Source organism: Hypomesus transpacificus, chromosome 13 (genome assembly GCF_021917145.1).
Source record: "Hypomesus transpacificus isolate Combined female chromosome 13, fHypTra1, whole genome shotgun sequence".
Taxonomy (NCBI): Eukaryota; Metazoa; Chordata; class Actinopteri; order Osmeriformes; family Osmeridae; genus Hypomesus; species Hypomesus transpacificus.
In genome coordinates, this window is record NC_061072.1 from 11499430 (window position 1) to 11513842 (window position 14413).

Genomic DNA, 14413 nt, shown 5'->3' on the forward strand with positions numbered 1-14413 from the left:
TTCTCAAAGCCAAGGTATGGGAGGCTTCTTGAGTTAGAGCTGGTTGGATGGTCAACAAACTGAACAATTAAAGCTATATTTTTTTTAAGCATGCTCCTCTATTGTGATTTGGAAAGCACTACAGTTTACTCCAAAAGATCAGTAAATGTCTTTGTCTAGCCGCTTCGCCATTTCTTCGCCGATACTTGATTAGGTCCTTCTCCAGTTGTCCATTTGGCCGGTGTGTAGTTCAGTGGAGTAACAAGGACCAGTTGAGCATGTAGCACATATCCTGTTTTCAGGCCCTCTGCATTGTCGATTGAGGGGGTCTGACTCACCATCAGTTTTTCCTGCTTCTCTCAGCGGCAACGGGATGTACCAGCACTGTGTGTTGATGACATGTGCATGTGTGTGTGTGTTCTACTTGCCTTTTTGTGTTTCTCTACTTGTGTGTGGATGTGTGAACATGTGCAAGTGTCTTTGTCTGTGAGTGTGTGTGTTTTTCTTTTGGGGGGGGGGGGGGGGGGGGGGGGGGGTGCAGGGGTCAATGTTGGAGAGAGATGAGCTTCAAGGCCTTGTGTCGGAGTGGCCCGGTAAAGTTCTCGGACAGGATGACTATCTACTCACGACACAGCCTATTAATTTCCCCCACTCAGGAAGTTATTCTTACATGTATGTTTCCACAAATACTGTTATTGGGAGAGCTTAGGGCCCTGAACAATGGCTACTAATTTGTTTTGCTTCCCCTTTGGCCCACGGAGAACTGTGAAAACAAAGATGAAAATGTGAGGAAACACCCTTAATTGCGAGCAGAGGAATGCAGGGAAGGCGGGCGACGCAGCGCTAGATTTCTCTCAATGGGGACAGCAGGAGAGGAGGGCAAATGGTTAAAATGTTTCCCTTTTCTCTTCCCCTATGTGGCTGAGGAGGTGACCAGACAATTGAGTTGAGTGAAGATACCGCTGTTAATAAAGTTTTAGTGGGCCATGAACCTTGCTGAGGAGAGGCTGTGTGTGTGTGGGTTTTGCGTGTGCTCGCGTGTTTGAGTGCATGTGTGGAAGCACATGTAGATTTACAGAGAGATTTAAAAATAGCTGTGTCATGAGTGTGTGTGAAATTCAGCCTGGTGTACTGGGATTTCTATCACACATCTCTTAGTAGGCTGTCAGTTGAACTTGAGAAGTGTTATCAACTCTATCACTGTCTGAGCTGTAGGCCTATTACTCAATTTATTATGCATCATATCTACGTCAGCATCAGCATAGTTTAGCCTGTAGACTGCACACTTACTAAACACTGTTAAGTGTTTAGTAAGAATGATCAATATTGTTGTCTGTGTAATGTGATAAGATAATGTGTGATGTGATATTCCTTTGCATCTTTCTGATGGTGCTGTCAAGACATTTCATATGTCATATTCGTTCCAGGTTAAGTAATTGACTGGCCAGGCTAGTGTTGGTTCCACAGAAGTAACTTCAATTTCAGCCTGGTCAGCACATCGTACATGACACTATGCTGAGTGGTTATAGAGTGTTCCGTCAGGTGACCAACATGGCTGACACAATCAGACAGCATGACCATCGGAGGTGGACAAGGGGCCCTCAAACTAATCCTAGTCTACTACTCAGCAGACATGCTGAAATCAGTCCTCTTGCCTCTCACAGACACACAGACACACACACTTTGTCTCTCCAGCTATTTGCATACATTATTATATTCTCAAACACACGACCTTTGAGACATATAATTATGTATTTATGAAAACACACATATGTCATGCATTTATTTATATTCCCTGGTGGGCAACGGCACTCAACAGTCTCATTGGTCTCAAAATCTTGCCTCACTCTGCCCTGGTAAAGCGTTATCTTGGGCAGCTTGCGACAGGAAGTTCTGTTTATCACTTCCTCCCAGTCTTAGTTTGTTTAGGGCTTCATCACATGATCAGATTGCATGACACACACACACACAGACAGACAGACAAAAAGAGGGAGACAGAGAGGAATATTTGTTACTGGTGCTCATCAAATGGCAAGGCCCACAGGATTTGTTATCACTTATTGCATGTTTTGATGTATGAAAACAAGGGTTATCAGAGGGTGACATATTCTTGCTGTGCCAGGGCTCACTGGAACACTGGTTTGTGGAGGAGTCTGTATGTGTGTCTGCATGTGTGTTTGTGTGTGGGAGAGTGTGTCAGTAAGATTTCAGAGAGAGACTTTTCACTTCCCCTTTCTAAATGAACGCTACAGCAGCCAGCCATGGCAGCAGGATCATTTCACAACAATGACAGACTATATAGGTTAATCTAACATGCACAGACACACACACACATTTACTCACAGACAAATGTGCAAGCACATAAGAGGAAACAAAAAGCATTGGCTTTTTGTCGTTTTCAGTTTTGTCTTTAGTTCATTTTTTTAAGACGTAGCACAAAGCCTAAAAAGTAAACAAATTGTTTGAAAATGTTGGTTTATTGAAATGTTACCTGTTGCTGCAGACATCTTGCATATGCTGGTGTTGTTTGCATAGTAATCAGTGTAACTGAGTTTCATGCAACTTGTGTAGTTCTCTGGTTTAAATAGAATGAGCTTACTTTCCATATTATAAATCTTACTATGTTGTCCTTGACCTCCTTACATAGAGACACGGTGGACAAGAGAATATGTACACATCCATCTTAACATGTCCTGGTCCTCTTACCCACTTAGCTGGCTGTGAGGGGAGCAAAGAGCCTCTGAAAGGGTTTTGTGTGCAGAGCCATAGCCGTCTATGTCTGATGGGCAGACAACGAAAAGAACCCCTTGAGGGTCTCAACCATTCCTCTCAGAAAAAACTCAACAGAGACCGACCCCCGGCATTGAACACATAAGTCACAGCTGAGTGAGACAGAGAGAGGGAGAGAGAGATTGGTGGAACAGTGAGAATATTGATGCTTTGGGTGCCCTCTGCAGGACAAAGCTAAAGTTACTACTGAGATTTTGATACAAACCTAGCACAGAAATGGTTATCAGCTACTCCAAAAACATTACATTCACATTACCAGATTCTTTGTAGTTTTCAAAGCAGAGCTATTGATTCCATGGGTTAACCCCCTCTCCAGCTGTGCTTTAACCATACTAATCTAATCTGTGAGGATTGACAGGAAACACAATTACTCCCAAACTAAAAGTCTATGTAAACACAGAGATCTCTAGTCTTATCCTTCTGTCAAATAACAGCTCTGATTAGCACTAGGGTTCTCTCTGTCTGCTTATAGCATAAGGTTTGTTTCATCTTTGACCGTTTCATTGATTTGTGCTTAGCAGCGTAGGTGGGAATGGGGAGTCAGTGTTTCCTTCTCTAGTGAGATAATGTCTCCAGACAGACACCATGAGAGTTATTTACCAGAAAGTATTGGGTTTTCCAGGTTATTTGAAGTTGACTCATCAATCCTGATTTTTTTTGGTCCAAATGTTGTACTTTTATCTTGGAAAACAGCAGGAAAGAAAAAAGATCAGTCTGGATGTCAATGTCACAAAGGTGGTTTGACATGTCATGGTCTGTAACACAGTGGAGCAAAGTTCAAGCCTCACTTTGAACTATTCGGTCTGGATGTGCATATGTTTAGCTACCACAGTAATTCCCCAATTGATGTCATGGACAGATAAAAATATACATGAGGTCAATCGTTTCACCAAGGGCTGTTGACACCCCTTTCACTGTGTGTGTGTGTGTGTGTGTGTGTGTTGGGGGGGAGAAGTGACAAAGGAAGCTGTCAGATCAAGGACAGGAAGTGCACATGGAGGAAAGAATGGCCCAGCCGTACACTGAGAAGGTCCCTAGTGGCAACCAATCATGACTCTCTCTCCACTCCTGTTGTTCGTCTATCTGGGTAGTGGGTTTCTTCTCACTGATGTGAAGGCTTGGCTGACACTGGCTGTATCCGTTTGATAAATCCCCTCAGAGGGAAGCAGGGGAAGTGTCCACTGAACAGGCGGGGTGCACCATGCCATCCAACCACCCATCCATCCATCCATCCAGCCAGCTGGAGCTGTTCCTGAGCCTGAGACTTGTTCCCTAAACTGGTGTGTGTGTGTCTGTGTTGTTGTGCGTGTGTCTGTGTGCAATCATGAACCACTTCTTGTTTTTGTCTGAGCAATAAGGAAACTCATAAGAAATAGTTTTTTTAGGAGTATATTATCAACTAGCCACTACACCCAGCCACTAACAGGGAGTACAGTGGGTTATTTTCATAATGGAGAACAGTGCATTTAGCCATATGTACATTTACATTATGTTTGTTCACACTGGATTGAATAACATCAGCATATGGCTAAGAGAAATCTGATTGCAGCACATAATTCATACTTTAGAAGAAAACTCTATTGATTAGAGAGATGTGCATTCAGTTGATAGGGAGTTGGTAGTCTTACATTGTGTTTGTTGCACACACCAGTGAAATATAGACTTATATCTTAACCAGCAAAAGCATATATTTGGGAGCCTAACTGGTCAAAATTCTGTGTGTACCAATGGATCAGTATTGCACAGTCCACTTGATATCTCAGTGTTCAAAACTATTCGGAAAGTCACACTACATGGACATACAGCACTGGATATTTGAAAGAAGTTCACATGCAATTCACATTCATAGTTATAATGATGTAGATCGGAAATGCACTATAACATTCTTTGGCTTGTAAAATGGATGTTTGCAAGGCAATGTTTAACAAAAAAAGCAATTATGTCAGTTTTGTTGGATGCAAAGTTCTGCGGATCATAAGGTCATCCTTTTCCTCTTAGCCAACTTTTTCTGCTGACCTTAGTAGATCTGTTGCCTGGATTTCGGAATAACTCGGCCACAGACAGACATCTACATACAAATACACACACCAAAGACACAGCACACCTAAATCAAACTCTAAAATAACGAAATGGCCAGCGACAAAGAGAAGCCTTTACCAAATGTTCCTGAAGAAGAAGGAAGAGAGGACAAAGTTTATGGAAATGTTTTAACTGAACTTGAGTCAGTGGACTTGCCCCTGGGAACCACTTTAAGGTATTTTCAAACAAATTTAAATAAGCTTTTGACCACTTCAATTTTAATCCAATTATAAATATACATGTTTTAAGTTTGGCATAACACATTTGGATAAATTCTCCTCACCTACCCGTTTTACAAAATGCTATTCATTTGCAGCCTTGCAATCCTATGGAATCTGGATATTATTTGGTAATCAGCACATTACTTCAATTGTATACCTGTCCTGCTCGAGCTAACAGACAAGTATTATCGCACAACTTGGCTACACTACTGGACTGACTTAGTGTACAGTAACTGAGGGCTAAACCTGTCAATAGTCATTTATCTTTCCAAGCTTTACATAATTATCTGATACTGGACTTGGAATCCATTATATTAAATGTAGGCCTATGTGTGGCCTTTCTTCAATTCCTCTCTCTCACATGTAGTTACAATATGACATCTACAATATGAGATAAATATACTCTGTAAGCACACGTAGCCCATATCATTTATTCAACTGTGAGGCGTTGAGTAAAACATTCCCATACACAGGGGTTGGCACTGCGGCAGGTGCCTAAACACCCCCTACCGGTGGACTGTGGACCTAGCCTCTTTCCCCGCAGTGTCACCGTGAAGAATACAACCAACATGGCGGAGAATGAAACCTTGGAGTGTATAACGGAGCACGAACGAATTTTGCAAGAAATTGAGAGCACCGACACAGCCTGTGTTGGTCCTACTCTTCGGTATGGAAATGTGTCTTATAATTAATTCCATTTCAATATCATTTTTTAGGTGTCGAATTTCGGTACACGCCAATACATTTTTAAAAGCTAGCTGGTTAGCGTCTAGCTAGCTAACCTAGCTTGCTCGCTAGCAAGCTGGAATATACCAATTCTTTATAAGGGCCGGCAGATGCTAAACAGCCAAAAGGATAAACCTGTTGTTTTTACTGGTCCAACATTGTGACCACAATACACCTTAGGTTGTGTGGTACTCTTACTTCTGGTCTTTAGTGACAATGGATGGCAGCTGTCAGAAATGTAAACATCATTAAGTGGGTGTGGCTGTGTAGATAGCTAGCTAATTCTGCCTGGTGCAAGGTTGTTAATATGAGCTAGGCTAGATAGCTAGCTAGTTAGAAAGCTAGCCAACGTAAAGAACCAGCGAGCTAGACTAGTTAAAAGCCAGCTAGCGTTATCCGTCTTCAACAATGAATGGTCGTTAGAGGCAAGCGTAGGGTGATTAGTTTGGCTTGCATTATAATTGGAATTCTGGTTACCCAGCTAATGCTTAATTCTGATAGTGTGTAAAACAAAGTAGGCTAAGTAGTTATTGGAGCTGTTATAAGGGTACTGTAGATTCTATTTGTACAAGCTAACCAGCCTAGCTTTCCACCTGGGGCACAAGCTAACGGCTATGTAGCTATCACTAGCACCGTAGCTAAATTGGACGGTGACTGGCAGATGCCTCGATCGGTGATGATGCTACAGAATGCTCCTCAACCCCACCCCATCCCTGTAGCACATGCCCATAGGCGATGATATCTTTTAGCTCAACAGAGCAGAGGAGAGCAGTGACGGTATGCCCTGGGGACACCAATCTCAGCTACAGTGGCTGTCAAGTATGACAGGTATGCTTCCAGGCCGAGCCACATTCCTACAAAAACCTACGCCAGTAGCTCTTCAAAATATAGACTAGGTCGGACAGGGCACTTCCCAATGTGGATTAATATTTGCTGCTGTGGTTGAGATAGGTTCCCTGAGGACAAATGCATTTAAAAAGGCGTAAACAGAACCCCACGGAATGGGAATAAATAAATCAGAAATGTATGTAGCTAGTAGTTCTACATCTAGACTGTGGTTCCACATGCTGACTGTATACATGTCTCTTTTGGCTACTTTATAGCTCTTCATCCTGTCAATTTGACATAAAGGGTTATTCTCCTGTGGTCAACTGCAAGGCTAGTACAAACCATTACAATGTGTGCAAAAGAGTACAATAAACCGCTCTCTAGTCACTCGCCTGACATAGGTGAAAGCAGGGCAGTGGGACTCTTGCATTTAATCCTCCCCTCATGTTCAAGATACATTTCTACCCCCTGGAAGGGAAGAAGGAAGGAAGGAAGGAAGGATACGCTGTCAAGTGTGCTATTCAAACAGGGCCCAGACTATATAGTCCAGAGATGGGCCTTGGTTATTCTAGCTTGTTATTGTTTAGTCATTCAACACCAGTTTCCCCTTTATCTCCCCTGGCAGGCGCACAGGGCAGCATGCGTACAGGAAGACTCAACCCTCTGCTTGGCTGCGTCTGTTGCCACTGCTTGGCCTAAACAACAGGAAAGAGGAAACTCATAGGGGAGAATGGGCGCTGCTGATTGCTGCAGTGTGTGAGTGTGTGTGAGTGAGTGAGTGAGTGAGTGAGTGAGCGGGTGAGTTAGAGAGAGAGAAAGAGAGAGACAGAGAGACAGAGTGACACAGACAGAGACAGAAATAATGTGATATGAGATGTGGATTAGGGTCAATGTGATGGAAGGTCCTGATGGACGTGGCTGACCTTGCACTCAACAGGGCACCAGAAGTAGCCTACTAGGCCTATGTGTTTTATTGGTATGTGTGTGTGTGTGCTTACTGCATATTATTGAGTGTTGACCCATGCCATAGGAAGCAAAGTGAATAGAAACATTGTGCTGAGCCCTTTCCTCCCTCTGGAAAATGAATGGCATAAGTAGAGGAGAACAATACTCCTGGATCCTATAGTAGACCAAAGGTTAAGGAGTAGCCCAATGAGCCTGGAGATAGTTTACTAGGTTAACTCGGGTACCGTGAACAATGTAATTCAAACATGCACACCCTGGTATAGGGTTGTCAGCATGTGCTCAGTGTGTGGGCTACATTTAGTCTACTGCATAAGCTGTCTGGACAACCATGTTGAAATATAAAACATCTGAACCAAGGAAAATACAAGAAAGGCATAGTGCGTCATGTTTCTGAGGTAAAACCACTGTTCAATTTGAGCTTTAATAATGAGTGTCATGGTATTCCAGTGGCTGCACTGAGGCCAGTAAGGAAAGCCACTGACAGAAGGAGACCCACTATGACTATGTTATCAATAACAACACTCAATGTGTTAGCAGGAGCATCCATTGATGCGGCGTGTTCTGGATCCTAATTGGTGTGTCTCGTGGACAGACGGTTGTTGCTAATGGCGACATGCTCTGTCACACTCTTTTCATGAATCACTGTCTGAGTGCGGAGGCTCCTCTCCTTGCTCCCTCTTCTCTCGATCAGTGCTAAGGCTGACGACGAAGGGGAAACCAGAGGAGGGATGCTTGGGAGAGTTAAGATTTATCCTCTGTCCAGGCCTTGTGGGGCAGGGTGTTGTGAGGTCTCATTCTGTCCGAGGTCGCTACTGTGTTTGTGACCTGATGTGAGTCATCCACCGCTTTGCAAAACAAACTCGGGGCCAGCCCTTGTCCTCGAGACGTCAGGAACTAACAGCTAGAGGTGGAACCTAACATTAGACTGCTAGCAGGTGCTCAGAGGCTGTGGCTCTGGCTCTCCTGCTTTAGTGTGCAGGTCAAAGGAGGCTTTCTCACATTGATCCTTCCCCTCTCTCCTTGTTTTTCTTGCCCACTCTCGCTTCTTTAAAACCAATGTTGCCTTTTTACCTATGCACACACACACTCCCCTCTCTGTCTTTTTCTCCCCCTTCCTCTCTCACACTTCCTCCATCCTCCCTCCCTTCCCTCACTCCCCCATGTCCCTTAGCTTCCCCTCAGCCTACAGGAAGCACCTGCTGTCTCTCTTTCTCTCCTCTCTCTCTCTCTCTCTCTCTCTCTCTCTCTCACTCTCACTCTCACTCTCACTCTCACTATCTCCTCTACCTCTCTCTATTTCTCATTCTCTCACTCTCCCTCCCACCATTGCTGGGCAGGATATGTCTTTGCATCATAATCACGAGCAGCCGGTTGTGTTTGAGATGGAGTGTTTTTCCCTGGTTGACACCCACCATTCTCATGACTCCTGCATTGTTAGGAAGTCCTCTGTGGCCCAAGGCGAAGGTCTCTACTCCTTGGATATCTAGTAACCTGGCTCTGGGTCTCTCATTGTATACCTCTCCACCAATAATAAAATAGATAAGTATGACCTGACAGGTACTGGAAGGCTGCAATGAAGAGTCAGACTGATGGGGACTGCCAAGACTTACCTGGTAGCTAAAGGGGTAGTTTAAACTTCCCAGCCTCTGTCTTTCCATCATGTGTGTGCATGGCAACGGGCACGGGCTCACCAATCACAGTATGGTGAGCCCGTGCTTCTCTCTAGTGTGTTTGTGTTTCCTCTGGGGTGAAAGCAGAGCACAGGACGTCTCTGTTGCAACGTGGAGAAAATGACACACTCATTCTAAAGAGCTTTATTAATCAATCTCTTAGCGTTAGTGTTAGATAACCTTATGACGGTGCGTCACAACCAAGTGTGTTCATATCCTTCCTGATTTCCTTCCAAAGAATAACATATTTTACTGGAAAATTGGGTTAACCACCTCCCACATTTGTGATCCGATCCACATCTTCGGGGTAACTAGTCAAGGTCTTGTTGTCAGTGTTGCCCATATGTTTGTGACATAGGTCATATGCTCTCACACACAGCTACCCTTTACTTTGCCTCTTAGTTCCGTCTCATTTTACTTAGCCGTCATGAAGCCTAATGCTTGCTGGGAAATGTAGGCAAATGTGAGGACGAGGACAATGTGAAGCAACACACAAACTTTCACCTTTGTGACACTGTGTTGTAATGTTGTCACAGCAGTTGTGGACTGCTGTGAGACCTCTGAGATGTTTACACATCTGCTCCTTGTTTTTGAATTTGAACGTCGATTGACCTAGACTGGAAAAATGATTTGCATAGCCCACTTGTGCCTTACTGTTATCATAGTTCTCTGAGTTTATAAAGTCACACATTTGAAACGTCTGTCCTCAAACCTCCAGTTTTGGTTTTCCATAACGATTCTTTATTGTTCTGGCAATACTGTTATCATAGTTCTCTGAGTTTATAAAGTCACACATTTGAAACGTCTGTTCCTCAAACCTCCAGTTTTGGTTTTCCATAACGATTCTTTATTGTTCTGGCAATACTGAAGTCTTCGGTCTGTAAATATGATTTTTCACCTTTGTGTAAATACTGTGTGGAGGTAGTTCCAAAGTGTTTTACTGTAATAAACAATCGGGGCCATTGTCCAGGTTTATCTCCACAGATGGCCTAATCTCTAACCATGGGCAGTAGAGCTGCACAGGAGTCAACCCAGAGACAAACTGGGTGATACTAGTAAACTGCAAAGCCAACCACATTGAAAACATACTGAAGGACATTGCTGAAGTAAAACTAGTATAAGGTGTCATCATTTTTTTTTTGTACATCAGATTTGCAGTAGGGTGAGGCATAAGGGTGTGTAGCTTCTAGACCTGGCTATCCTGTGTGACTAGTCTAGTAGCCTGGATCTGTCTGCAATGTGTATGACTGGGGTTAGTCTGTGTGAACATGAGCCTGTTTCTCCAGCCTAAATCTGTGGTTGGCCCGTGAGTGACCATGGCCCATGCTGAGTACTCATGTGGTGAGTCTGATCCATGACCCAGTGAACAAACTGGAAGCAGTAATCAGGAAACTAGATATTTTCTGATAAAATGAATTCCGTTCAACTATCGCACACTTTGGACTGGCGCAGACACCTGCTTGGCCAACTGTGCTATTCTAGGACAACCGTTTTCAGTGGGAGTGTTGGCCAGTGTTTGTTGGAGTGGATGGCCACCTGTATTTCTATTGCCCTCCATTTCCATAAAACAGTACAGCCAGTTAGCTATAGATAGAGAAACAAACGAACTTATTGTATTGCACCATACCAGCCTACCTGTGCTGATAACGTTGATAGTTAGGATGATGTAGTAATTTAGCCTACTGCTGTTGACTTACAAGCTTCTATCCGTGTTGTCCTAGTAGGGCTATTTTTTTTTAATCGATTTATCGAAGTAATGACTTCCCTCAATAAAGATATCGTAACATTAATTCATTTTCAATAATATCGACAATGTCGATAGAGAATAATTAGGAACAGCAGTCTATTTAATTTCTGTGATGCAGCAGGAAGTTGCGGATAAATGGTAGCCTACGCTTACTAAAATACACTGAGCACCTCGAGTGGAGTAGCTAATGTTAACCGCAGAAAATGTGTCTTATTGCCGAAAACAGTGGCAGCGATAGCCATGGCGAGGGAGCAACTTCCAATGAAGAAGTTCTTGATAAAAAGGGTTTGTCTTCCTCAGTTATTTGGAAGTGGTTTGGCTTTTTGAAATCCGACAAAGAGCAGAGTAATGTTCGGTGCAAATTGTGTGGTAAACAAACAGGTGCTACCAAGTCTGGTAATACAACAAACCTTTTTTACCACCTGAAGCAAAATCACTCGTTGGAACATGCAGAAAGTGTGAGTTTGCGCCAAGGTGTTGATAAAAGCAAGTTTTTTTAAAGCTTAAGTTACTTGACCCCAGGTACGTGCTCCCTGGCCGCAAACTGATCTCTCACACCTCGCTGCCTGAACTTTATGCCGAGTGTAGGGAAAAAGTTGAGAAAGATACTTATTTTGCTACTACTACTGATCTGTGGTTTATCGTCTTAATTATCTTTATCGAATGGAAATATAAATATTGTGTTAATTTTTTACCCATATCGCCCAGCCCTATGTCCTAGGCTAAAGGTTTAATGTTTAGGTCTCAGAGTGTAGGTCTGAAGTCAATAAGGGTGATGTAGTAATCTAAATCTATCTATGTACAGCACAATTTTCTCTGGACTTTGCTGTGCTACTTGATAGACTGTCCAACAGGGGGTGCTGTAGGATCACAAATTACCAGAGTCACCTTCCCACCTTTGTTTGATCCAACCCCTTCAAGTAGGTTGTTGTTGCTTTGGTCAACCAGCAGATGGAGACATCACTCAAAAGTACAGTATATTTACTATGAGTCATTATATTGGTATCTAAAAAGAATGTACAGCCTACGCGAGTTCAGTGGTTTCATTTGGCTTTTGCTTGGTAGCTTAAGACCACACACTCCTGTTGTCCAGAAGTTGTCTTTACACTTTCAGCAAAGTTATCTTTCTGAGATCGCACACTGGTTTGAGACTGACCGGTCAAGACAGTAGCAGGGCCTCAGCCAAGTTTGATTCCCATCTTGTTTCCACGGTCGTAGGTCTGGCTTATCATGCTCGCTAGGCCTCGCTTACATCCTCCCTGCCTGTCTTGTTGTTGCCTCCACCCCAGTTTGTTTTGTCAACCAGTCATGTCCAGTCAGCTGTCTGTGTGTGGTGACGGATGGGGATGTGAATGATCTATGAGATAGTGTCTCCCTCCTGTGAGAGAGAGCGGCCCATCCATCATGGCAGGCCCAGCCATCTGGGCTCCCTGGGCCAGGGCCAGCGCCGCACACAGAGCTGGAGCACAGCCTCACAGGCCTCTTGCAACACACTGCAAAACAAGGAACACCTGGTCCTCCTCCCTCTCAGCCCGTTCTCTCTGTCTATCTCTGGGGTTTAACGCTTGCTTCTGGGGGCTGACTGCACTAAATAGAATGCATACGTATGGGTTCATCAGCAGAATTGGAGTTTCCACGTTTGTAAGCTTGGAAATCCTAATGAGTAGTGTCTCGGTGTACTCGTTGCATAGTCTAAGACCAAGGGTGACGTTCATTCAGTACAGTGGGCAGTGTTTTCTAGATGCTGGGCTAAATGAATCCACCCCCCGTGCTGATTGTGTTGCATGTTTCAGATCGGTGTACGATGACCAGCCCAACGCACACAAACGGTTTATGGAGAAACTGGACGCCAGGATACGTAACCATGACCGCGAGATCGAGAAGATGTGCAACTTCCACCATCAAGGCTTCGTGGACGCCATCACGGAGCTGCTCAAAGTCCGCACAGACGCAGAGAAGCTGATGGTGAGGAGAGAGAGGGGGAGGAGGGAGAGAGGGAGGGGGGGGGGGAGAGGGGGAGCGGGGGAGAGAGGGAGGGGGAGGGGGGGGGGGGAGAGAGGGGTAAGGGGGGGGGGGGGAGAGAGAGAGGGGGGGGGGAGAGAGAGAGAGCTGAAGAAGAGAGGGGGAGAGAGCTGAAGGAGAAAGAGAGAGAGAGCTGAAGGAGAAAGAGAGAGAGAGAGAGAGACGGTTGACGGAGAGAGGCAGAGAGAGAGAGAGAGAGAGAGAGAGAGAGAGAGAGAGAGAGAGAGAGAAAGGGCTGAAGGAGAGAGGGAGAGAAAGGAATAGTGAGAGAGGTGGGGAGATTGAAAAAGAGAGAGAGCATAATGGAATGTATTAGCATTTATATAGCTTCCAACAATAGATGTAGAACCTTTCATATAAATATATATATTCTATTTATTTAACCTTTAGTGACACAGGTTATTCTCATTGAGATGCATCTCTTTATCAAGAGAGACCTGTTCATGGCCTCGCCAGACAGCTCGTTAACATGAATTGTAGTTGTTGAGTTTAATGTCTTTTTTATTAATGTTTGACTAGCATCAGACATTGTCCTTTCACCATTCCAAGATGCCATGCGAGCAATTTCAAAGGTTATCACAGGTAGTTTAAAAGTTTCAAACAGGCCCATAGAGTCGGTGTTGAATGCGTTCTCAGTCCCATCAGCGAGACTTCCCGGACCGGCTAATGCATGGGTCAGTCCGTTCAACTCCCCCTGGCCCTGGGATGCCTGGAGAGGGCTGAGCGTGCAGCTGCACAGCTGAGCCTGGCAGACATGCAGGCCTAGGCCAATTCTCTTTAGCTCCCTTTCCACCTCTGAAAGTGCTGTATGGTGGCTGACCCAAGCTGGTAATTACAGCATGATTATATAAAGAACAATCAGGTTAACAAGACGACAAGCAGTTACAGCATCAACCAGGTCACTGGGCAACTTTGTCCCATTACTAATGAGACTTTTAATAATGCCAAGAAGCCCTTCTGTATCACGTCTGTGACCTAATGAGAGTTTTGTATGTGGGAAACTGCTGCAATGGGGCTCGGAGCAGAGCAATAGTCTCCCTTCCTGCACCTGCCTCCCGGGGCCTTTCGACTGTCACTGGCCTCTGTGCCGCGGAGCGAGCAGAGGTGAACTGTCTCTCCTCCAATTGAAGTGAGTCAACCACCCAGTGTTTGTATTCAGCAGAGAGGGAAAGAGGGAGAATGTTTAATTACCAGAAAACGGCCCCTGGCTCCTGGCCCCAGACAATGATTGGCGCATAGAGCTCATTGAGGTTATCAAGAAGGGACCAGTGGTCAATTGGGTCATTGATTTGGATTGTTTGACAGACCCGCGGAGACAAGGAAAGTTCAAAAATCCCCCAGTAAAATTGAGAAGTTTGTCACAGAATCTGTTAGAAAGGCCTGTC

At 44.4% G+C, this 14413-nt stretch overlaps 1 protein-coding gene across 4 annotated transcripts in view; it reads left to right on the forward strand.

The window, feature by feature from the left end:
* The first annotated feature begins 4825 nt into the window (after positions 1 to 4825).
* Positions 4826 to 14413, forward strand: part of exoc6 (exocyst complex component 6) — a 30355-nt gene continuing 20767 nt past the window's right edge. For 2 of the 4 annotated variants that reach the window (XM_047032056.1, XM_047032058.1), the window contains exons 1-2: positions 4826 to 5023; positions 12800 to 12971. In XM_047032056.1, the coding sequence (XP_046888012.1) occupies positions 4899 to 5023; positions 12800 to 12971 (297 nt within the window). In that variant the 5' untranslated portion in view covers positions 4826 to 4898. Of the gene's footprint in view, positions 5024 to 5590; positions 5737 to 12799; positions 12972 to 14413 lie in introns of those variants that run through there. The other 2 variants (XM_047032057.1, XM_047032059.1) reach the window with 1 other exon arrangement.